The 23,914-nt window shown below is 42.7% G+C and overlaps 1 protein-coding gene across 2 annotated transcripts in view; it reads right to left on the minus strand.

The window, feature by feature from the left end:
* The window catches only part of LOC132422863 (zinc finger protein 791-like), a 51,321-nt gene that overhangs the window by 14,153 nt on the left and 13,254 nt on the right, over positions 1 to 23,914 (minus strand). Inside the window, exon 1 of one of the 2 annotated variants that reach the window (XM_060007952.2) lies at positions 16,864 to 17,037. The exons of the other annotated variant lie outside the window; for it this stretch is intronic. Coding sequence (XP_059863935.1) covers positions 16,864 to 16,866 — 3 coding nt within the window. The 5' untranslated portion in view covers positions 16,867 to 17,037. Of the gene's footprint in view, positions 1 to 16,863; positions 17,038 to 23,914 lie in introns of those variants that run through there. 2 annotated transcript variants of the gene reach the window in all.

A 23,914-nucleotide genomic window follows, 5' to 3' on the forward strand; every position in this document is an offset into this window, starting at 1 on the left:
AAATACATGCAATGTTAAAGGGTTAGTGTGCGAAGTAAGATGAACGGACACAATAGTTAAGGGGGAAAAAAAGGGAAAATAACCAAAACATGTTTAACAGAAGATGCGAGATCATGTATGAGAAAATACCTGTCTGATTGGTAATAGGAAGTAATGAAACAACATGTCAAGCAGATTACATTTCACACTGATTAGGACAAAAATTTAGTCAATTTAGTAATCCCAAGTGTTGATGACCATAGGTGACAAATACGTAAATTATGCACGAATGGAGGAAGCATCAACTGATGCACTCCACTGCCATTTCCTGTACATTCGAACTCGCTATCTACAGCTTAGCAAGTTTTCTCTAATGTCCAGAGGATTTATGTTCTTGGAGACTAATGCAAGAATATAGAAAATGTATTTTTAAGGAGATTAAAAATTAAACTGGAGAGAATTCCCTGGAGGTCCAGTGGTTAGGACTCCGTGATTTCACTGCCAAGGGCCCAGGTTCAATCCCTAGTTGGGGAAGTAAGATCCCATAAGTTGTGTGGCACGACCAAAAAAAATTTTTTTAACTGGAAAAAGCCGAACCCTATAACCACTGCAATGGATGAGTACCTTGACTGGCCTGTAGACCCTAGATGTGTATGAAACATACTTCTGCAAAGAACCAACCAAAAAACATTTTGACCGTAATTTCATTAATACTCATTTACTGAAAGGTCAAAACAGACAAAACTAAAACAACACTGTGTAGTGAAAAGAACAGATGGTAAAGGTATGAATAACTAAACAATCAACAGAGATCATCTATGGGGCAGCACAGAGATGAGCAAGGGAGCAAGAACATCATGAGACTCTAAAAACTGCCTAAAGGCCCAGTTATGAATCTTGATGATTACAAAGATGTTTATATTGTTATTATTACTAGATCTTCCAATAAAACATTTTGTATGGGCTTCCCTGGTGGCGCAGTGGTTAAGAATCCACCTGCCAATGCAGGGGACACGGGTTTGAGCCCTGGTCCGGGAAGATCCCACATGCTGCGAAACAACTAAGCCCATGAGCCACAACTACTGAGCCTGCGCTCTAGAGCCCGAAAACCACAACTACTGAGCCTGCACTCTAGAGCCTGCGTGCCACAACTGCTGAAGCCCAGGCGCCTAGAGCCCTTGCTCTGCAACAAGAGAAACCACCGCAATGAGAAGCCCGTGCACCACAATGAAGAGTAGCCCCTGCTTGCCGCAACCAGAGAAAGCCCGCACACAGCAACGAAGACCCAACATAGCCAAAAATAAAAAATAAAATTTATATAAAAAAACACTTTGTACATTCTTTTTTGAATATATGTGATGACAAAATAAATAAGGAATTAATGAAGTTTGGAGAAGAACATAATTTTACTATGTTTGCCCTGTGATGTGGCAACCTGAGTTTTAATTCACAGATTCTGGTAGCAAAAAGTGGTAGCAAACACATATATATGGAATTTAAGGAAAAAAAAAATGTCATGAAGAACCTAGGGGTAAGGCAGGAATAAAGACGCAGACCTCCTAGAAAACGGACTTGAGGTTATGGGGAGGGGGAAGGGTGAGCTGTGACAGGGCGAGAGAGAGTCATGGACATATACACACTAACAAACGTAGTAAGGTAGATAGCTAGTGGGAAGCAGCCGCATGGCACAGGGATATTGGCTCGGTGCTTTGTGACAGCCTGGAGGGGTGGGATAGGGAGGGTGGGATAGGGAGGGTGGGAGGGAGGGAGACGCAAGAGGGAAGAGATATGGGAACATATGTATATGTATAACTGATTCACTTTGTTATAAAGCAGAAACTAACACACCATTGTAAAGCAATTATACCCCAATAAAGATGTTAAAAAAAAAAACTGGTAGCAAGACAAGTGTCTTATTTTGTAAGAACTGGTTACATAATCTCACCCTCATATTCACTTTTTTTTTTTTTTTTTTTTTGCGGTACGTGGGCCTCTCACTGTTGTGGCCTCTCCCGTTGCGGAGCACAGGCTCCGGACGCGCAGGCTCAGCGGCCATGGCTCACGGGCCTAGCTGCTCCGCGGCATGTGGGATCTTCCTGGACCGGGGCACGAACCCGCGTCCCCTGCATCGGCAGGCGGACTCTCAACCACTGCGCCACCAGGGAAGCCCTCATATTCACTTTTTAAAAATAAAGGGTGAAGGGACTTACCTGGTGGTCCAGTAGTAAAGAATCCGCTTTCCAATGCAGGGTATGCAGGTTCGATCCCTGGTCAGGAAAGTAAGATCCCACACGCCGCGGGGCAACTAAACCTGCATGCCACAACTACAGAGCCCACGCGCTCTGGAGCCCACATGCCACAACTACAGAGAAGCCCACACACCTAAACGAAAATCCCTGCACGCCACAATGAAAGATCCCGCATGCCACAACTAAGACCTGACGCAGACAAAAATAATAAATAAATTTTAAAAAAAGGGTAACATGAACTGGTATAAAAAGATGTGGAAGATTTTTCAATGGAATAATTTTTTTTAATTAATTTATTTTTTGGCTGCGTCGGGTCTTCGTTGCCGTGCGCAGGCTTTCTCTAGTTGTGACGACAGGGGCTACTCTTTGTTGTGGTGTGCAGGCTTCTTTCTCACTGTGGTGGCTTCTCTTGTTGCAGAGCATGGGCTGTAGGTGCACGGGCTTCAGTAGTTGTGGCTCGCAGGCTCAATAGTTGTGGTGCACAGACTTAGTTGCTCCGCGGCATGTGGGATCTTCCCAGACCAGGGCTCGAACCCGTGTCCTCTGCATTGGCAGGTGGATTCTTAACCACTGCGCCACCAGGAAGTCCCTCAATAGAATAATTAAGCAGTGTGTTGCAATATACAGATCATGTTCCCTTTTCTTGTGGACCCCATCTGAGATTTGGCTCAGATGTGTAGGCTGACGACAGCACACAATACCAAGAGGGTATGAAGTTTTTTACTTCTATAATGCAAGTGTCTGGGGAGGGCAGGGCGGGCCTCTCAAGCAGGTGGGAAATGCCTTCGGAGAGCAAAGTAAGGAGCCTGGCTTGGGTTTTTTCATTGAGATTAGGGGTTGAGCTAGGATGACAGTTTGCACACATGAGCAGGGACTTCCATGGACTTATTACTCTCTTACCAGCATCAAAGGAAGGAACACTCAGGCTTTCTTAGCACTTTGTACAGATGTGGGATACAAAGAGGAATTAGGAGGGATGAAAGTATAAAGCTGTCAGCAGACAAAAATAAAAACTGAGGTCAGAGACTTCCGGTTCCTGATCTGGCATGTTAAGGAGCTTAGAAGCTGGCATTAGCACCCTCATAGGGAAAAAACAACAAACTAAAAGTTAACAATAGACCCATCAGAGAATTTAGGTCATCGGGAAACTGCTGTCTCCAAAATCAGCGAGACAAAAAAGTAGCCATGTCCAGAATACTCTGTTCTTAACAAGAACTGTCCTCAAAATAATCTATTTTGTAACAGTGCAACTGATCTGGGGCGTGCATGTGTGTGTGTGGTGGAAACACCCACTTGAGTCTCCTCTAGCCTCCCTGCTCTCCAAAGGTGGGGGTAGAGGACAGAAGCACTTGTGACAGTGGTTTCCCCTCCTTACGTCAAATATGTGGTGTCTTTTTAACACCACTGCTCCAACTCTGTCATCAAATATGTGTCTACCAGTTTGAGTCAATATGAATGCTACCTGGAGTTAGTGTCGGACCTCACAGATTAATAAACACTCACTCCCACAAGACTGCCCCCACTTCAGCTGCTGGCCACAAACAGGGTGCCTGGGCTACTGACATTTCTACCCAGCCTCCTACAAAGTCATAGATTCCCTTGACATTCCCTCAGGTTTGGTAATTTGCTAGAACAATTCTGAGAACTCAGGAAGACACTTGGCTTTACTATTACTGGTTTATGATAAAGGATACAACTCAGGAACAGCCAAATGGAAGAGATGCATAGGGAAAAATATGGGAGCAGAGAGTAAGGGGCTGGGGTCAAAGGAAACAAAAGCAAAAGAAACAAATGGGACCTAATTAAACTTAAAAGGTTTTGCATATCTAAAGAAACCATTGACAGGCCTGGAGATTATCATACTAAGTGAAGTCAGACAGAGAAAGACAAATATCATAATATTGTTTATATGGGGAATCTAAAAAGACGTGATACAAATGAACTTATTTACAAAAGAGAAATAGGCTCACAGACTTAGAAAAAAAACTTATGGTTACTAAAGGGGACAGGTGGTGGGAGGAAGGAATAAATTGGGAGTTTGGGATTGACAGATACACACTACTATATTTAAAATAGATAACCAACAAGGACCTACTGCATAGCACAGGGGATTCTGCTCAATATTCTGTAACAACCCAAATGGGAAAAGAATTTGAAAAAGAATAGATACATGTATACATATAACTGAATCACTATGCTGCACATCTGAAACTAACACAACATTGTTAATCAACTATACAGTACTCCAATATAAAATAAAAAAATTAAAAATTCTGTAAAAAAAAACTTGGTTAATACTACATTTAAAGTATTTTGTATGTCAATAAAATACCAATAAAAAGAAAAAATTTAAATACAGGAGAAAGTATGGAAAGGTATGTGTACCAATAAACTTTTTGTGGTTAAAAAATAAGTAAATAAGCCATCGACAAAATGAGAAGACAGCACATTGAATGGGAGAAAATATTTGCAAATGATATGACTGATAAGGGGTTAATATCCAGAAGATATAAACAGCTCATATACCTCAGTATCAAAAAAAACCTGATTAAAAAATGGATAGAAGACCTGAGTAGACATTTTTCCAAAGAAGACATACAGATGGTCAAGTAGCATATGAAAAGATGCTCAACATCACTGCATCAGAGAAATGCAAGTCAAAACATCGAGGTATCACCTCACACCTGTCTGAACACCTACCATCAAAAAGACCACAAATAACAAATGTTGGTGAGGATGTGGAGAAAAGGGAACCCTTGTACACTGTTGCTAAGAATGTAAATTAGTGCCAACTAATATGGAAAACAGTACTGAGATTTCTCAAAAAACTGAAAATAGAACTACCATATGATCCAGCAATTCCACTCCTGGGTATATATCTGAAGAAGATGAACACTATTTCAAACAGATACACACACCCCAATGTTCACAGCAGCATTATTTACAATAGCCAAGATATGGAGGCAACCTAAGTGTCCATTGACAGATGAATGGATAAAGAAGATGTGGTGCATACATACAATGGAATACTTCTTGACCAGAAAAAAGAATGTAATTTTGCCATTTGCAACAACATGGATAGATGAAGGGTATTATGCTCAGTAAAATAAGTCAACAGAGAAAGACAAATACTGTATGATTTCACTTATATGGGGAATCTAAAAGAAACAAATGAATATAACAAAACAAAAACAGACTCACAGATAGAACAAACTAGCAGTTACAAATGGGGAGAGTGAAGTGGGGAGGGGAAAGACGGGTGGGAGATTAAGGGGTACAAACTACTATGTATAAAATAAATAAGCTACAAGCGTATATTGTATAGCACAAGGAATATAGCCAATATTTTGTAATAACTTTATATGGAGTATAATCTATAAAAATTTTGAATTATTAGGTTGTATACCTGAAACTGATATAATATTGTAAATCAACTATACCTATAAAAAGGTCAATGGTCTAAAAATACAACAACTGAAGCCACATACTGTCATAGTGGATTTAAAAAAATTATATGTTGTCTGAAATAAAGCCGCATTCACAATAAAGACAGATGGATTAAGACTAAGGGATGGAAAAAGATGTTATCATGTTAACATTAAAAGTAGAATATCCATATTACTTTCTGACAAAGCACAGAGATAAAGAGGGGCAATGCATGAAGATAAAGGGGTCAAGTCTCCAAGAAGACAAAGTAATCCTTAGTGCTTACGTGCACAGCAACAACACAGTGGCAAAATACACCAGGGAAAAATGGATAGAATTACAAGGAGAAACAGACAACTCCACTATTATAGTTGGACTTCAACACCCCTCTAATAAATGATTACGAGAACCAGCAGGAAGAAATTCAGAAAAGCCACAGAGCTGAATTGAACAGTGCCCTCAGACAACCGGATATAACTGAAAACTGTGTATTATTTCATCAAACAATAGCAGAATACACATCCTTCTCAAGTTAACATGGGAAATTCATAAGGATAGAACACATTCTGGGGGAATTCCCTGGTGGTCCAGTGATTAGGACTGGGTGCTTTCACTGCCATGGGGCCGGGTTTGATCCCTGGTTGGGGAACTAAGATCCTGCAAGCTGTGTGGCGTGGCCAAAACAAACAACACATTCTGGGACATAAAACACATATTAACTAATCTTAAGGGAAATCATACAAAATATACTCTCAGAACACAAAGGCGTTAACCTGGAAATCAATAATAGAAAGATATTTAAAAACATTTAAATACTTCAAGATTAAAGAACACACTTTTAAATAACCCATGGATCAAAGAAAAAGTTTCAACAGCAATTAAAAATTACCTTGATTAAATAAAAATGAATGTACAATTTACTGAAACTTGTGGAATGCAGCAAAAATAGGGTGGGCGTAGAGGGAAATTTATGGCATTGAAGGCATACACTTGAAGAAAGAAATCTGTAATTAATGATCCTAAGCGTTTAGCCTTAAAAAGTAGAAAAAAGAAGAGGAAATTAAGCCCAAAGTAAGCACAGGAAGAGATGTAACAATGTGAGAAGAAATCAATGAAAGTACAAGAAATCATTGAGAAAAATCAACAAAACATCTGTTTTTTGAAGAGATGAAATTCAGAAATGTCTATATAAGCTGAGAAAAAAAGAGAAAAGACATGGGAATTTCCTGGTGGTCCAGTGGTTAAGACTCTGTGCTTTCACTGCTGAGGGTTTGGGTTCAATCCCTGGTTGGGGAACTAAGATACTACAAGCCACACAGCACGGCCAAAAAAAAAAAAAAAAAAAAGAAAGAAGAAAATCCAAATTATTAATATGAGGAATGAAACAGATGAAAATGTAAAAGCATTTGAAAAAATCCAAAATCCATTTATGATAGCACACTAGGAAGAGAGGAACAACAACTTCTTGAGAAAGACCATCTACAAAAAACCTGCAGTTAACATCACACTTAATGGTGAGAAGCTAGATGCTTCCCTGGTAAGATCAGGAGGCAATGATGTCCCCTCTCTCACAAGTCCTAGTCAACACTGTACTGGAAGCTTACAGAATAAAAGGACATGTAAGGTATACAGAATGGGAAGTGAGAAATAAAACTGTCTTTTGTCATGTAGGACATGATTATGGAGAAAAAGAATCAACAACAACAAAGAAAACCCCTGAACTAATAAGAGAGTACAGTAAGACTGAAGGTTAGTTAACATACAAAGTCAATGATTTCCTATAGATCCAAACAAATCTAGTCAATTCATCTTTGACAAAGGATCAAAGGCAATTTAATGAAGAAACGACAGTCTTTTCAACAAATAGTGCCAGGAAAACTAGATATCCACATTGAAAAAAGAACGTCTAGACACAGATCCTACACCTTTTGCAAAAATTAACCCCAAATGGACCACAGATCTTATGTAAAAGGCAAAACTACAGAACTCCTAGAAGATAACACAGGAGAAAGTGAACCTATGAAACAGAAACAGAATCATGGACATAGAGAACAGACTGGCGGCTGCCAAGGGGGAGGGGGTGGGGGAGGGATGGAGTGGGAGGCTGGGGTTAGCAGATGGAAGCTTTTATACATAGAATAGATGAACAACAAGGTCCTATTGTACAGCACGGAGAAACTATATTCAATATCCTATGATAAACTATAATGGAAAAGAGTATTAAAAATGTATATATGTGTACAGCTGAACCACTTTGCTGTATAGCAGAAACTGACACAACACTGTAAATCAACTATACTTCAAGTTTTTAAAATATTGAGAAAAAAGGTAACATAGGAGAAAATCTATATGACCTTGGGTTTGGTGATGAGTTTTTTGATTCAACACACCAAAAGTAGGACTGAAGAAAGAAAAAAATTAGTAAATTGACTTCATTAAAATGACAGTTTGCTCTATGAAAGACAGGGTTAAGAGACTGAAAATAAGCCACAGACTGGGAGAAAATCTCTGCAAACCACTTATCTGATAAAGGACTGCTATTTGAAATATCCAAAGAACTCAAAACTCAACGATAAGAAGACAGGCAACACTATTAAAAATGGACAAAATAAGACAAATGGATGGTAAATAAGCATAAGAAAAGACACTCCACATCATATGTCATTAGGATTGCAAATAAAAGAAGAATGAGATTATTACTAGATACTTATCAGAATACTAAAATTCAAAAAACTGAGAACACCAAAGGACAGAGACAATGTACAGCAACAGGAACCCTGTTCCATTCTCAATGCTGGTGGGAATGGAAAACGGTATGTCTACTTTGGAAAACAGGCAGTTTCTTAAAATACTAAACCTATTCTTAACCATACAAATCCAACAATCAGGCTCCTTTGTATTTTGCCACATTAGTTGAAAACTTATGTTCATAAAAAAAACCTGTGCATGAATTTTTATAAAAGCTTTACTTGTGATTGCCAAGACTCAGAGGTAAACAAGATATCCTTCAACAGGTGAATGGAAAAATCATCCCTGGAACATCAATACAATGAAATATTTTTCAGTGTTAAAAGGACATGAGGTATCAAACCAAAAAGACATGGAGAAACCTTAAATCATATTGCTAAGTGAAAGCAGCCAATATGACAAGGCTACACACTGTATTATTCCAACCATAGTTCTGGAAAGGAAAAAACTATGAGTAAGACCTTCAGCTGCCAGGGATTTCGGGTGGGAGGGAGGAATGAATGAATAGGTGGAGCACAGGGCCTTTTAGAGCATGAAAGTAGAATACATGATACAGAAATGATGGACACAACTCATTTTATGTTGCCAAAGCCCAGACTGTCTAACATAAGAGTCAACGCTATTGTAAATTGCAGACTTTAATGCATCAGTATTGGTTCATCAAATGTAACAAATGTACCACAGTAATACTAGATATAAAAAATAGGGCAGGGACCTCCCTGGGTGTCCAGTGGTTAGGACTCCCTGCTTCCACTGCAGGGGGCGTGGGTCCAATCCCTGGTGGGGGAACTAAGATCCCGCATGCCCTGTGGCATGGCCCCCCCAAAAAATACAGGGCAAACTATATGAAGGCAGAGGGGTTAAGTGGGAACTCTGTACTCTGTAATCAAGTTTTCTATAAACCTAAAACTGCTATAGAGAAAGATAAAGTGTTATTAGGAAAAAAAAAAAGATGAAGTCAGATGCCTTAATATCCATCTCAGATGACTGATGGCTGAAAGAGGTCATCTTTCAATCAACTGATCTGAAGTTATTTCAATGAGCCATTTTGGTGCTTTTATGAGGCCTAGACTCTGAGACTTACAAGAGAGGGTTAAACTACACTGAATGCTGTGTTCCACAGTGCAGCACTGGATATTCTGAGAAGTGAAATGAGTGCCTTGGTTACTATTAGCAGCGCCCGGAACTCTGACATGGACAGACGAGTGTTACCTTAATTTTTGTGTGTGTGGCTGCTCAGCATGTGGGATCTTAGTTTGCTGACCAGGGACTGAACCGGTGCCCTCTGCAGTGGAAGCACAGAGTCTTAACCACTGGACCACCAGGGAAATCCCTACCTTGATTTATATCGTGGATATCTGTTAGGCAAGAGAGTCTCAGAATTCTTTTACCACAAAGGGGCAACTCTTAGACAACCATCCAGGGGTCTATAAACACATGCTGATGAAGCCAGTTGCTGGTCAGTGCTAAGATGACAGCCTGAGGTTTCGTCAGTTGTGCACCCTTGAGTCCCATCCTTCATCAGAATGTCCCAAATAAGGGATGAAAAGCAGCAACTCTGCCTGAGCTGGATCATGTATGAATGTGGTGATGCTGTCTCTAATGCCTAAAACTCCCACTGCTTTTCACTCAGAGAATCCTAAGGAGCTCCCCAAGGAGCCTAGGGGTCTGGGAAGGGGGTGACCTTCTTCAGAAAGGGACTGAAGAGAGGGTAGGCCACCCCTCCTGCAGGTAGGTTATGGCAAGGGGCCCAGGTTTAGCTGTATCTTGCCTGAAGGGGGTCTCCATAGCTGAGCTGAGCTCTTGGGGTGCTCTTCACAGGTCCCAAATCACAATGGGAATCTGGGTGAAGGGTCACATGCTCAGGGCTATCTGTGTTTAGCACAGCTCTGTCAGAAGGGATAACTGCAGCTCGAATGGCATATAGCGTGGAGCCTAGGGCAGTTACTGATGGCAGCTCCAGGGGCAGGAGACGAGGTCACTGAAGCCTCTACTGTGAATCAGTGTCTGATGGCACTAAGGGAAGTAAGTGCCTGTCATCTGGCAGTTTGACCTGAGTCCAGAGCCTTTTTGTTTTTTGTAGGGGGAATATTCAAGGTGGGCCGATGTACAAGTAATAGTATAAATGGGCTCAAGTAAAATTCATAAACAAGGAATAAGATGCCTCCAGAACACCAGAAGAATCTAGACAAGGTTGTGGGTGCTGAGAGAGACAACAGTTACTTCTTCACTGTGTCAGGGAGAGCGGGCCCCAGGTTACCAAATAATTGTTAGGAATTTAAGCTAGGTGGCAGGAACCTCACATCGTATACCAGCAATGGCCTGTCTACTGCTTAGGAGCTCTTTTTGTCAATATTTTTATGTTCTGATGTCCTCAGAAAGAGGATGTCGTTGGTGTAATGTCACACCTGTGCTTCTGGACCAAGGTGGCTACAGTTCAGATCCCGCCTGCAGAGACTGTGCATGGTCACAGCGGTGGTGAGGTTCCCTGAGGGTAACTAGGTAAAGGTGTACCATGCCCCTTCGAGGTGAAGGCCAACTGCAGCTGAGAAGCTGCTGAAATAGACACTGAACAGAACAGACTTAGCCAAATCTGTGGGAGCAGGATATTTACGTTGCTGAGTGGGTGAAGCCAGTAATTTCCATTATGTTGGGGGCTGGGAATCGGGGCTTATTTGGTGAAATCACAGCCTCAAGGTTGCTGTAATCCAGTGTGAGGTGTCATTCATTTTTTCCAGGGTTGAGAAGAAACCAAATAAGGCTATTAAAAGGAAAAGCACAGGGGGTTAATCACCTCCTCACTAAACAGATTTATACAATGTTTTTCAATCTTTCAAAACCCTGTTAAATTTACACTGGGCCATATTTAACTAGGGGGTAAGGTCAGTGGTGTCTCATTTATCAATATAATTTGAAAGTGGCAGAGACTAAATTAAAATTTCATTTATAATTCACTGGATCAGACCTTCCTTGCTGGGGGTGGCTATTTTAGGACAGTGGGTGATAAGACCACAGGGAATTTAGGTAAGATAACACTTCTCAAAGTTAAGGCGAAATACACCTATTAGTCTTCTATATGATATCTAGTAACTCCCCTAAATTTATCAGGGGTACCTTGCTTAAATTTAGTGGGATCCCAGGTATAACTGTAATTTGAGCCCTAGTATTTATTATTTGCATGAAAGTTTGAGAATTAGTGCAGCACAACAGATGGCAAAATTACTTCATAAACTATGTTGTTGAGGCACCAAAGCAAGTAGTGCCCTTTCATCTTTTTCATTGTGTAAATTCTGTATATTTTGGATTTCCAATTGGGTCAAATTGTGGACCTTTGTTTCATTATTTTTTTCATTTGTCCTCTCCCTCTTGTCCCCCCCCCCCCCCGCTTTTGCTTTTTTTAGTCACTGGTTATATTGAATACTTTGGGGGAGGGGGTACCCTCTGGTATTTATAAACTCTACTTCTGGAGAGCCTCACACATCAGTGCTATCAGGGTCACAGGCCTCCTCTATGATATCTGGCTGCTTTATAAAGTATAAGGAACTTGGGCTTAAATCAGGTTTGAAGGAATCCCTTGGTTGTGCCACATGGGTGCCATGGTGTTGTCCCCTGTAACCCTGAAGGTCAGGATCTCTGTTGCAATAAAGGCAGCAGCAGAACTCAAGGGTCCTGGGGAATTCTCTGGAATTACGAGTGGGGACTCAGCCACCATCTAATGACTGCCTTTCCCCCCCTCTTTTCTCTCCAGTAACTGCTCTGTCAGGAACTACCACCCAACTAGCCCAGCTCTTGCACAGGCTACTGTCTCTCTTTCCCACCTGTGCCTTAGATGTTGGGTCCAACCCAGGCACTAGCACAGCTTCACTGTAACATGCAGATAAATCCCAGCAAACACACTGGCCCAAGACTAATTTAAGGAGAGCTCCAATCCCATACTGCTGCTCCCAAATGCCTAGGAGTTCTTAAAACTGACAACTCTGCTCGGCTGAACACAGAACTGAGTCCTGGTATGGTCAACAATGCAACACAGGGCAGCACAGCTCACAGCTCCAGCTCCCCAGCACCCCACAGCGCCGGCCGCCATCAGACAGCAGAGCAGGTGAGCTGAGTCAGAGCTGGAGAAGACAGACAGGTGGTGATCATGTGTGGCCATGCCGCTCACAGTGCCAGCTGCTATGGTCACCTGCGGAGGTGTGGCTGAGGCTGTCACCGGTGTAGTACACACCCACCAAGAGGATAAGAAAAGGGTGACGACTCACAGAAGAGAGGTCTCGGGGGAGAGCAGGCCTGGCCTCTCACGTAGCTCTGAAATGGCTTCACAAACCAAGAAAAGGAGCCTGGTCCCGGTGTTCACTGTGGGTGCAGGGTGAGACCGAGGCAAAAATTCTTGCCCAAGGGCAGAAGCTTGTGTGGCTGGAACCCCCTGCCACCTCTAGAAGGGAGGCCACCCAGACTTCTCATCAGCTTGTCCAGGTCAGGGCACAAGGGGAAGAGGGAGGTGTTAAAAAGAAACAGTAGGCCCCAAATGGAGTCATTTGTGCTAAGCCCATGTCACCAAACCAAGACTTAATACCTAACCTAACTGCAAATACGACCTCCCCTAGGAATGTCATCTTAACCAATCTGGAATTTTCTGGTCAACACCAACGAGGTAATCTGCCACATAGGTTTTTCCTTTTTAAAAAAAATATATATTTATTTGGCTGCGCTGGGTCTTAGTTGCAGCACGCCAGATCTTCGTTGCGGCATGTGAACTCTTAGTTGTGGCATGTGGGATCTAGTTCCCCAACCAGGGATTGAGCCCAGGGCCACTGCATTGGGAGCACTGAGTCTTAACCACTGGACCACCAGGGAAGTCCCCGCATAGGTTTTTTTCTGTCCCTCAAAGAAAGATGAGATAATCCACTCTTTCCTTACCTCTTCCCCCTTCTGCCCATCTAAGCCTTCCATCTGGACACCTCTCTACTTGCTAGATGTGATGCTGTCCAATTCACCACCAATCACTTAATAAAGCCAATAAGACCTTTAACATTTATTTAGTTGAATTTTTGTTATTTTAACAGATTGGTGAGGCTTTAACTGTGAACAAACATCAAAAAATGCGGAGTCTGGGGACTTCCCTGGCAGTCCAGAGGTTAAGACTTCACGCTTCCACTGCAGGGGGGCACAGGTTCAATCCCTGTCGGGGAGCTAAGATCCCACAAGCCGTGTGGTGTGGCCAAAAAACAAAAAGAAAGAAAGATATGCATTTGCAATTGCTTCCTTTTTTTTTTTTTTTTTTTTTTTTGCGGTACGCGGGCCTCTCACTGTTGTGGCCTCTCCCATTGCCGAGCACAGGCTCCGGACGCGCAGACCCAGTGGCCATGGCTCACGGGCGCAGCCGCTCCGCGGCATGTGGGATCCTCCCGGACCGGGGCACGAACCCGTGTCCCCTGCATCGGCAGGCAGACTCTCAACCACTGCCCCACCAGGGAAGCCCACAATTGCTTCCTTTCTGATAAAGAAAACACCAAATCAAGATGCTCAAGAAATGATCAATACTGGTTATTGGGGGTGGCTGAACCAAGAGCACTTGAGGGGCCAGGGTGTTCTGGAGTGAGTCTACTTTAGATCTTTTTTTTTTTTTTTTTTGCGGTACGCGGGCCTCTCACTGTTGTGGCCTCTCCCGTTGCGGAGCACAGGCTCAGCGGCCATGGCTCACGGGTCTAGCCGCTCCGCGGCATGTGGGATCTTCCCGGACCGGGGCACAAACCCGTGTCCCCTGCATCGGCAGGCAGACTCTCAACCACTGCGCCACCAGGGAAGCCCTAGACCTTCTTATCTTAACAGCCTTTTCCTAACCTTCGCATGATTATTTAAGATTAACTGAGTAATCTGCATAAACCATATTTTTCTATTTAACAGCCTTTACTTTTAATTAACTTGCTTTTAATTTTAACTTATTTTTTACTTTTCTATGGAGGAAACCATGCTAAGATTTACTCCTTTAAACATTTAACACTTATAAAAAGCATAAAAAGTGAAAAGTTTCATATCTCCTTCTAACTAAAATTACAAGAGCGGCATCATAGTTTCTCCTTATATCTCACTCTGGGGGTTATTTCAGAAATAAGTAATGTGTAATGCACTAGGAATTTGGGTCTAATCCATTAAATATACTAGGATTTTCGATGACTTAGGTAAGTTTTGAATAGTTTTCCTCATATCAATTAAAGGAATTCATTTGCTTCAGTAATATTGCAGCACTTAAAATTTCAAAGCTCTCTAAGGACATGCACATACAAAAACTGACTTACAAATGTAAAAACCATCTGAGAACTCAAATACACCCATCTCGTATCTTGAGGATCTCTTGCCTAAAAGGAACAAATACTCTGTTTGGTTCCAAAATTCTTGGCCTTACTCCCACTATGTCTCTCAATCAACATACATTTAAAGCCTGAGAACTATAAATATTATACACTCACACAGTAAATTATATCACAAACCATTAAGGGAAACTAGAGTTAAGAGCTGCAATATTCAATATATAAACATATACAAGGAAAGAAATGCAAATATTTCAATCAGTGAGATAAGCAGCCTGTTTCCCTACAGTTCAGAAGGAAACCCAGATTTCCAAGCTTGAGGTCCAGACTCCCCCTGTGGGGATACAACCCCTAGAGTGTGTCAGTCCCTGGTGATGGAGGGTAAGGACACCTGAGCAGCCATAGAAATAAACTCTGGAGGCTCCAACATAATGCAAATGCTCCCTTCTCAGGCTTCAATTCTTACAAGTGAGAAAACTCTTGGCCAGATTCAATTTAAAGTTCTAACTGAAATGTACTCCAAAACTCATTAAACTCTTGTCCAGGAGACAGAACACATGACCTTCACAGACTTTCTCAATGTATTCATATTACTCTGAGTGCACCTACACTGCAAAAGCGACTCAAACCTGTATCTCAAAACAGGCACCAAGAAAATCACAGTTATAGCTTCAGAAAGGGCATCACTCCCCATCCCCCACCCACCATCACAGGTGCATCCCCAGCTTTCCAGGGATCTGTATCTTCTCTTCCTATAAAGACTCCTTCCACAGTGGGTGCAAGCAGGTAGGACACTTACAGGGGGAGGCTCCCCAGCAAGAACAACTGGTCCTCTGAGTACTTCCCTTTGCAGGCTTAAGGGGGCCTTAGCTTAGAAATACTGACCACAGGTCTCGGTTCCCCACTGTTGTTGCCTTGGACACCACTGATATTTTAAATGACACAAGCCCAGTGTTTGAATAATACAGCACAACCATTCTAAACCAGGATTTATGTGTAAAGGAAGGAAGAAAATTGTAAGGCATTTTTCTAGTTCAAGAACAAAACACACAAATGTCTATTCCTTTCTGAAAATAAATGTCAGTTAATTATTATTTCCATGGCACGGAACTGTTTGGAAATAATCATAATTGAAGAAAAGAAAAAAACAGATCTCGAATGTTACATGCAGTCACTTATGGGACCAAAAAAAAGAAAAATTTTAACTAATGGAATGGTATAATAGAATATTTTGTTTTATTTTTTCTGAAATTCACCTCTTTCTTCCCCTTTGGAAATACTTTATACTCTCTTTCAAGATCTACTGATTAAATACATTTACAGTTACCAAAAACCGAGACTTAAAGTGAATAAAGTCACAAACTCAGGGAGGGGCAAGGCTGACCTGGAACTATGATAAAAAGATTACCCAGGAGTCTCCAAAGAGGAACCTCCACCCAAAGGGCTCAAACAGGATGTCTGTGCCCAGCAAAGGTCCTGGGGGGGAAGCGCAAGACTTATACAATGTAGTTCCAGGTTAGTCTCTGATTTCTTCTCATGGAAAATATACACAGACAAAAAAATGAATCTTTAAAAAGAGCCATTCATGGCTCTGTGGAGAAATGATACAATTAAAATACTGCGTAGTCTGAAATGCACCGCGGAAGACAAATAGTTAATGATGAAGCTATGCACTGGAGAGGGGAAGATGGCGTTTGGGAACGTGGGGAAAGATCTGGAAATCTAGGCATTTACTGCCTGCCCTGGGAAGATCTAGGGTACAAGAACAGGGTCGTGGATTTGTGACCATGTTTCTCAAAATTTGGAAAGTGAGGGGGAAATGAGTCCCCACACCCCGGGGAGAAAGGAGGGACTGGGGACCCCAAAGACCACAGCTCCTCCAACGCAGGAACCCCGGATACTGAGTCACGACTGTCTCCTGATCACCCTCCCCGTGGACACCACACAATCTGGAGTAGACCCGGCCACTGCAGTGAGCGGAGAAGCCGCCCTGGGTCCCGACTGCCGGCCGAGCCCCAACGCTGCCTGCCGCGCCGGCTGTGGACTCGGGTCCGCAGGTCCGGAGTTGACCGCGGGGAGGCCCGGGTCCCACAACGGCCAGTTCCAACTGGTCCCTCCGCCCCCGTCTCCCAACACCAGGCTCCCCAGCTCACCATTTTTCGGTTTCTCGGCTTCCCTGTCGTCCACCCCACAACTGCCGCGGCAAGTGCAGGTCTCAGCGACAGAGGATGCCGCGGAGCCACCGGAGCCCTTTAAGGGCATCGAGCGGGGACGTGCTGCACAGCGGGAGCAAATGAGAATGAGCAAGCAGTCCACGCCACCCACGCACGTCACTGGAGCGTCGCCCGCTGGCGCCCACACGTACGTAACCAGCGACTCCCCTGATTGGACAGTTCGCAAGGCCCCGCCTCCCGTGCCTGAGTGACAGGAGGCCGGAGTTCTCGTCTTTGCGCCGACCTTGTCCTGGCAGGGGCCCAGAATTGTCCCCTCCACGGACACTGCACTGAACCATAAGGCCGCGAGGCCCTCACGGAACTGTGACACTTCTTCACAGACACGGAGACTTAAAAGTGACCTCACCATATGAAATGAGTCTGGCTCCACTTTTATCTTTGACCATTTCCTGTGAGAGACGCCCATCCATCCCTACCTACCCCCACTCATTTGGTACTTTAAAAGCCCGCCGGCCTCAGGGGCACTTGGCTCTGGTGGGAGGATGAACCCCGCAGTCCTAGACCAGCCCTGAAACCTCAAACACTAGCATGTGTGAAACACTGAGAAAGAGAAACCACCGGAAAACCTTTTCAGTGTAATTCCTTGTTTGTTGAAAGGTCAAAGGAGGCAAAACTGAAAGACCACTGCTGAGTGAAAAATGACAGCGAAGGTATGAAGGATAAACAAAGAATCACAACCACCGTCATGTATGGGGCAGGACCGAGATGAGTGAGGGATGGGAACGTCAGGACACTCTCACCACTGCCCACAGGCCATTTATGAATCTTCATGAAGATTCCAAACATGTTTCAATTATCACTAAATCTTGCCACAAAACATTTCGTATATTCTTTTCTGAATATATTTGCTGATAAAAATTTCAAGCAGTAATTAAGTTTGGAAACAATTTTTGTATGTTAGTTTGTCCTATAATGCGGCAATCTGAGTTTTCACTCACGGTTTTGGCAGAAAAATCAGCAAGAAGCCAACTGTTGGGAAAGAATGGGTTCCATAAATGCATCATCATATGTAGTTTTTAAAAACAAAAGGTATTGCTATGAAAAGGTCTGGAGGATTTATCAATAGAGCAAATAAGTGCAGTGTATTGCAATATATATACCATGTTACCTTTTCTATAGCCTTCGGAGACAGGTGGACCCTCCACACCGCCCCCCCCCAACTGCAAGCGTTGGTTGAGTAGTGGAGACTAACACACACCTACCAAGAATATATGAAAGGGTTAGTTACTTCTGAAACTGAGGTCTCTGGGGAGAGCAGGGCGGGCCTCTCAAGCCGGTGCGAAATGGATTGAGAACAAGGAAGGGAGCCTGGCCTGGGATTTTTAAACTGAGGTCAGGGGCTGGGCTAAGGTGGAGGTTCACACACAGCCTTTCTTATCACCTTGTACAGATGTGGGGCACAAAGGGAAGAAGGAGGGGTAAGACTCTAAAGTTGTCAACTGTCAAATAATGGAAAATACATATACTGGTCTCTGCCCCTGGTTACTGGCACCCAGCTCCTAAAAGCTTGTAAATTCCTAAAGGATAAGAGCACTAGGAACAACTCTTGTTCCGCTGAAGCGACTCTGGGTGGGCTCCTGGATAGCTGCTGGGTGGGGGCTGGTCACCAGAAAGAGCAACGCATGATAAGGAGCTTGGAATTTTCAGCCCAACACCCTCATCCTCCAGAGAGGGAATAGGGCCTGGAAATGAAGTTAATAATCAATCATGCCTACGTGAGGAAACCTCCGTAAAATCCCAAGGGTATCCCAAGGGTATGGGGTTCAGAGAGCTTCCAGGTTGGTGAGCACATCCATATGGGGGAGGGTGATGCACCCCAACTTCACACGGACCCTCCCAGACCTCACCCTTTGTATCACTTCATCTGGCTCTTCACTTGTATCCTTTATCATATCATTTAATAAACTGGGAAATGTAAATTAAGTGTTTCTCTGAGTTCTGTGAGCCGCTCTAGCAAACAGAACCCAAGGAGGGGGTTGTGGGAACCCCTCATTTGTAGCCAAGTTAGACAGAAGTTGTGAGTAACCTGGGGACCTACTCCTTGTGATTGGCATCTGAAGTTGGGGGGCAGGAGTGGCTGCCTTGTGGGACTTAGCCCTTAACCTGTGTAATCTGAAGCTGTCTCCAGGCAGACAGTGATAGGATTCAGTTAAGTTGTAGGACACCCCACTGGTGTCACAGAGAATTTACTTATTGTGGGGGGAGGCCCTCACATATTTGGTGACCAACAGTGTCAAGGGGGAAGTGTTCTGGGTAAAAGTTAAGGAGAAACACAGGCAGGAAGAACTGGATTTTCTCTACTCAGGAAAAATACTGAGTTTTCCCAACATATCAGCAGTCAAACATTAAAAGATGGAGCCAGAGACCTCTGATCCGGCAGATAAGGAGCTTAAAAGGTAACAGTCCCATCCTCAACAAACTTTTTGTAAAAAGCAAACTGAAAAAATCAATGGCTCTTCTTATATCTTTCAAAGAACTGAGGTCACAGGGCAAAGTGCTGTCTCCAACACTGCAGAGAGACTGAAAAATAGCCATTTTGAAATATGCCCACAAAACTCCACTCTTCTTAACAAGTCCTGTCCTCAAAAGAATCTGCTTCATTAGAGGCTAACCAGCTGGGATTCTACCAGTGCCTAAATGACATGAGGGGTGGGAAATAGGCAACTGGAGTCCCCTCTAGTCTTTCTGCCTGACCTCTCAGCAAATACTTGGTATGTTTTCCAAAACTATGCCAACTCTCCAGCACCAACTGGGTGTCCTGCAATTCAATTCAAGTCTAACACAAAGTAATCCGAGTTAACATCAGACTCCACAGTTTACAGGTTCAATCCTGTAAGACTGCCCCCATGTCAGATGCCAGCTGCAAACAGGGCAGTGGGCAGGTTACACACATTTCTGCATGGCCCGCTACAAATTCGGAGGTTCCCTGGACAATACCTCATCTTTGTTAATTGGCTAGAAGAGCTATCAGAAAAGCACTACTTATTATTACCAGTTTACTGTAAAAGATACAAGTCAGGAATAGCCAAATGTGAAGGGTGCACAGGGCAAAGTGGTGGTCGGGGGGTAGGGAGCTTCCATGCCCTCTCCTGGAATGACAGCCTCCCAGCATGGTGATGTGTTCACCAACTCAGATTTCTCTGAATCCCGAGGTTTAGGGGTTTCCATGGAGTTCCCTCATGTCGACCACTGGTGAATAACTCAATCTCCAGTCCCTCTTTCCTCCCCAGAGGCTGGGAACTGGGCTGAACATTCTAAGCCTCTAATCAAAGCTTGGTCTTCCTGGTGACCGACCCATACCCTGAAGCCATCTTGGGGGCCTGGAAGCAGTTGCCTCATTACAACATAAGATGCTCTCATCACTCAGAAAGTCCAAGGGCCTTAGGAGATCTTTGATAAGATCTGTGGACAAAGACCAAACATTTTTATCATACCACAGAAGGTCACAGCCCAAGGACACACACTCATTAAAATACTGAGACCAAATCATGGGACGCTAGAACATTTCCTCTCCACCCACAACATGCCACTACACCAAGCAGACGCCTGTTTCATCACAGTGGGAAACACAGAAAGAACAGTATGTTTCAGAACTTACTTACAAGTCTCTACAGTACCCCAGAGGTGACATGGGAGACAAAAGCAAGGACACCTGAGGGTATTTCACCCCGGACAGCTACAACAAATAGTCGATACAGCCTAAGGCTAGTCAGATAAACAAAAAGCCTCACATTAAGGTCTATTTACCTCAGTTCCTTTTCACACTACATCACGTCCAGTATTCAACAAAAAATTCAAAGGCACAAGAAAAGACTTAAAAAACACACCTTCAGGAGACAGTGTAAGCAGCTCTTCGCAGGAAACTGCCCTCAGCAGGAAGTCCCTTTCCTTGTCACTGTAGCAAAGTTGTAATGTAACTAACTTTTAAACCAGGCACCCCCATGCTCTACTCATCTCCCGCCCAAGCACACCTTTCAAATCCTTTCATCACACAACACCTTGCCTAGCCTGTTGGTTCAAAGAAGTAGAAATGAGTAAGTAGAATAAGTAATTAACAGATGACCAGATCTCTTCCCTAGCTTCCCTTTCGGTAATCTCGTGAACAAACTGTGTGATTAACATCTGGAGGAAGATCACAAGTCGATGAACCTGCATGCAGTGGGGGGCAGTGATGACTGTGACCCCCTATCTCAATGATTGAGATTACTTCCCTCTTTCCCTTTAAAACTTTCATGGCCGAGCAGGCCGTTGGGAGGTGGTTTTTTCGGTCCACCATCTTCCTGGATTGCCGGCACTCTGATTAATCAAAGACAACTTTCCTTTCTATCAACATTTGTGAATTTGATTTTGTAAGCTGCGAGCAGCGGGCCCTGATTCGATAACAATAGGACAAGGAAAAGAAACTAATTCAGATGTAGCGGGTATGCTGGAATTATCAGACCAGAACTTTGAAGCAACCATGATGAATATGCTAAGGACTCGAACAGAAATAGTGGATGAGGGACTTCCCTGGTGGTCTGGTGGTTAAGACTCCACGCTTCCAATGCAGGGGGTGCAGGTTCGATCCCTGGCCGGGGAGCTAAGATCCCACATGCTGCAGGGCATGGCCAAAATAATAAAAAAAAAAACCAAAGAAATAGTGGGTGGCGTACAAGTACAGATAGGTCACGTACGCGAATATGGAAACACCTGAGAAAGAACCAAAAGGGAAATACAAGAAATAAAAACCAAAAGCACAGAAATGAATTATTCCTTTGGCAGGATGGGGGTGAGGGCACATCAACACAATGGAAACATGTGAGGAAAGAATCACTGAGTTTGAGGAAATGTCAAGAGAACCTTCCAAAACTAAAATGCAAAGAGATGAAAGAACAAAAAAGGGAACAGAAATCCATGAACTTTGAGACAATTATAAAAAGTGTAACATACACATGATGGGAATACATGAAAGAGAAGAAAGAAGGGAACAGAATAAGTGAAGCTTATGGGGACTGAGATTTTCCCAAAATTAATGACAGTCACCAAACCACAGATCCAGAAAGCTCAGAGAAATGAGATTAAAAACTGAAAAATGCACATCTAGAAATACGATATTCAAACTTGAGAAAAATCAAAGACAAAGAGAACATCTTAAAAGAAGGTAGAGTGAGAAAATATTAGGTATAGAAAAACGAGGATAAGAATGAAATCAAACTTCTTTAAGAAACCATGTAAGCAGGAAGAGAGTTTCATGAAATAAAGTGCTGAAAGAAAAACCACCCAACTAGAATTCTGTGTCAAGCAAAATTATCCTTCCAAAGTGAGAGAGAAATCAAGACTTTCTGAGACAAACAAAGATCAAGGGAATTTGTTATCAGCACACCTGCTTTGCAAAAACTGTTAAAAGAAATTTCTCAGGGACTTTCCTGGGGGTCCAGTGGTTAAGAACTCCATGCTCCCAATGCAGGGGGCCCGGGGTTCGATCCCTGGTCTGGGAACTAGATCCCACATGCTGCAACTAAGAACCTGCATGCTGCAACTAAAGATCCTGCATGCCACAATGAAGATCCCACATGCCGCAACTAAGACCCAGTGCAGCCAAATAAATAAATAAACATTAAAAAAAATTTGTCAGGAAGAAGGTAATGATGAAGAAAGGAAGAGTGTTAGAGAAGGAATAAATGAAGGTAAAATAAAGTGATTTATTTCTGTTATTTTTATGTATTCTGACAGAAAACACTTTGTTCAAAATCATAACAGCAACTATATAATTATAGCTTATAGCAAGTAATTATAGCTTACGGTTAAATGAAATGAATGATAGCAATGGTACAAGGTCAGGGAGGAGGAATTGGAATACTCTGTTATGAGAAAACTGTACATCCACTGAAGTGATGGTATACTGTTACTTCCGACAGGACAAGGTTAGTTGTAAATGTATATTGCAAACTCATGGGCAACTACTGAAAAATGTATAATAGTAAGCTAAAAGAGGAGAAAAAAATGGAACCACATAAAATGCTCAATAAAAGGTAGAGAAAGAAGAAAGGTGGAAGAGAATGAAGAAACAAAGAACAAAGGTAACAAATAGAAAAGAGTAGAAATATGGTAGATATTGATCCACTCTATCAATAATCACCTTAAACATCAATGGTCTAAATACAAGAAATGAAAGACAGAAATTGTCAAGTGAATAACAAAATAACAATTATATGTTGTCTGCAAGAATCAGTTTAGATATAAAGACACAGATAAATTAAAAGTAAGGACCTTCTTTAAGATCCTCTCTGGTCGTCCAGTGGGTAAGACTCTGTGCTCCCAGTGCAGGGGACCTGGGTTCGATCCCTAGTCAGGGAACTAGATCCCGCATCCCATGCTGCAGTGAAGAAGCCCATGTGGCGCAGCTAAGAGCCCGCATGCTGCAACTAAAGATCAAGCATGCCACAGCTAAGATCCGGTGCAGCCAAAAAAAAAAAAAAAAAAAAAAAAAAAAGTAAAGGGTGGAGAAGGATATACCATGCCAACACTAAACAAAAAGAGAACTGGGCAGCGCCACATATATATTTCTTTTAATTTTACTGAAGTATATAGTCGATTTAGAGTGCTGTGTTTAATTTCTGCTGTACAGGCAAAGTGACTCAGTTATACATATTCTTTTTCATATTCTTTTCCATTATGGGTTTATTACAGGATTTTGAATATAGTTTCCTATGCTATACAGTAGGACCTTGTTGTTTATCTATCCTATATATAATAGTTTGCATCTGCTAATCCCAAACTCCCAATCCTTCCTTCCCACTGACCCCCCTGGCAACCAGTCTGTTCTCTGTATCTGTGAGTCTGTTTTTGTTTAGTATGTTCATTTGTGTCATATTTTAGATTCCACATATAAGTGAGATCATATGGTATTTGTCTTTCTCTTTCTGACGCACTTCGCTTAGTATGATAATCTCTAGGTCCATCCATGTTGCTGCAAATGACATGGCATAGC

The sequence above is a fragment of the Delphinus delphis genome, chromosome 3 (genome assembly GCF_949987515.2).
Source record: "Delphinus delphis chromosome 3, mDelDel1.2, whole genome shotgun sequence".
NCBI classification, from domain to species: Eukaryota; Metazoa; Chordata; class Mammalia; order Artiodactyla; family Delphinidae; genus Delphinus; species Delphinus delphis.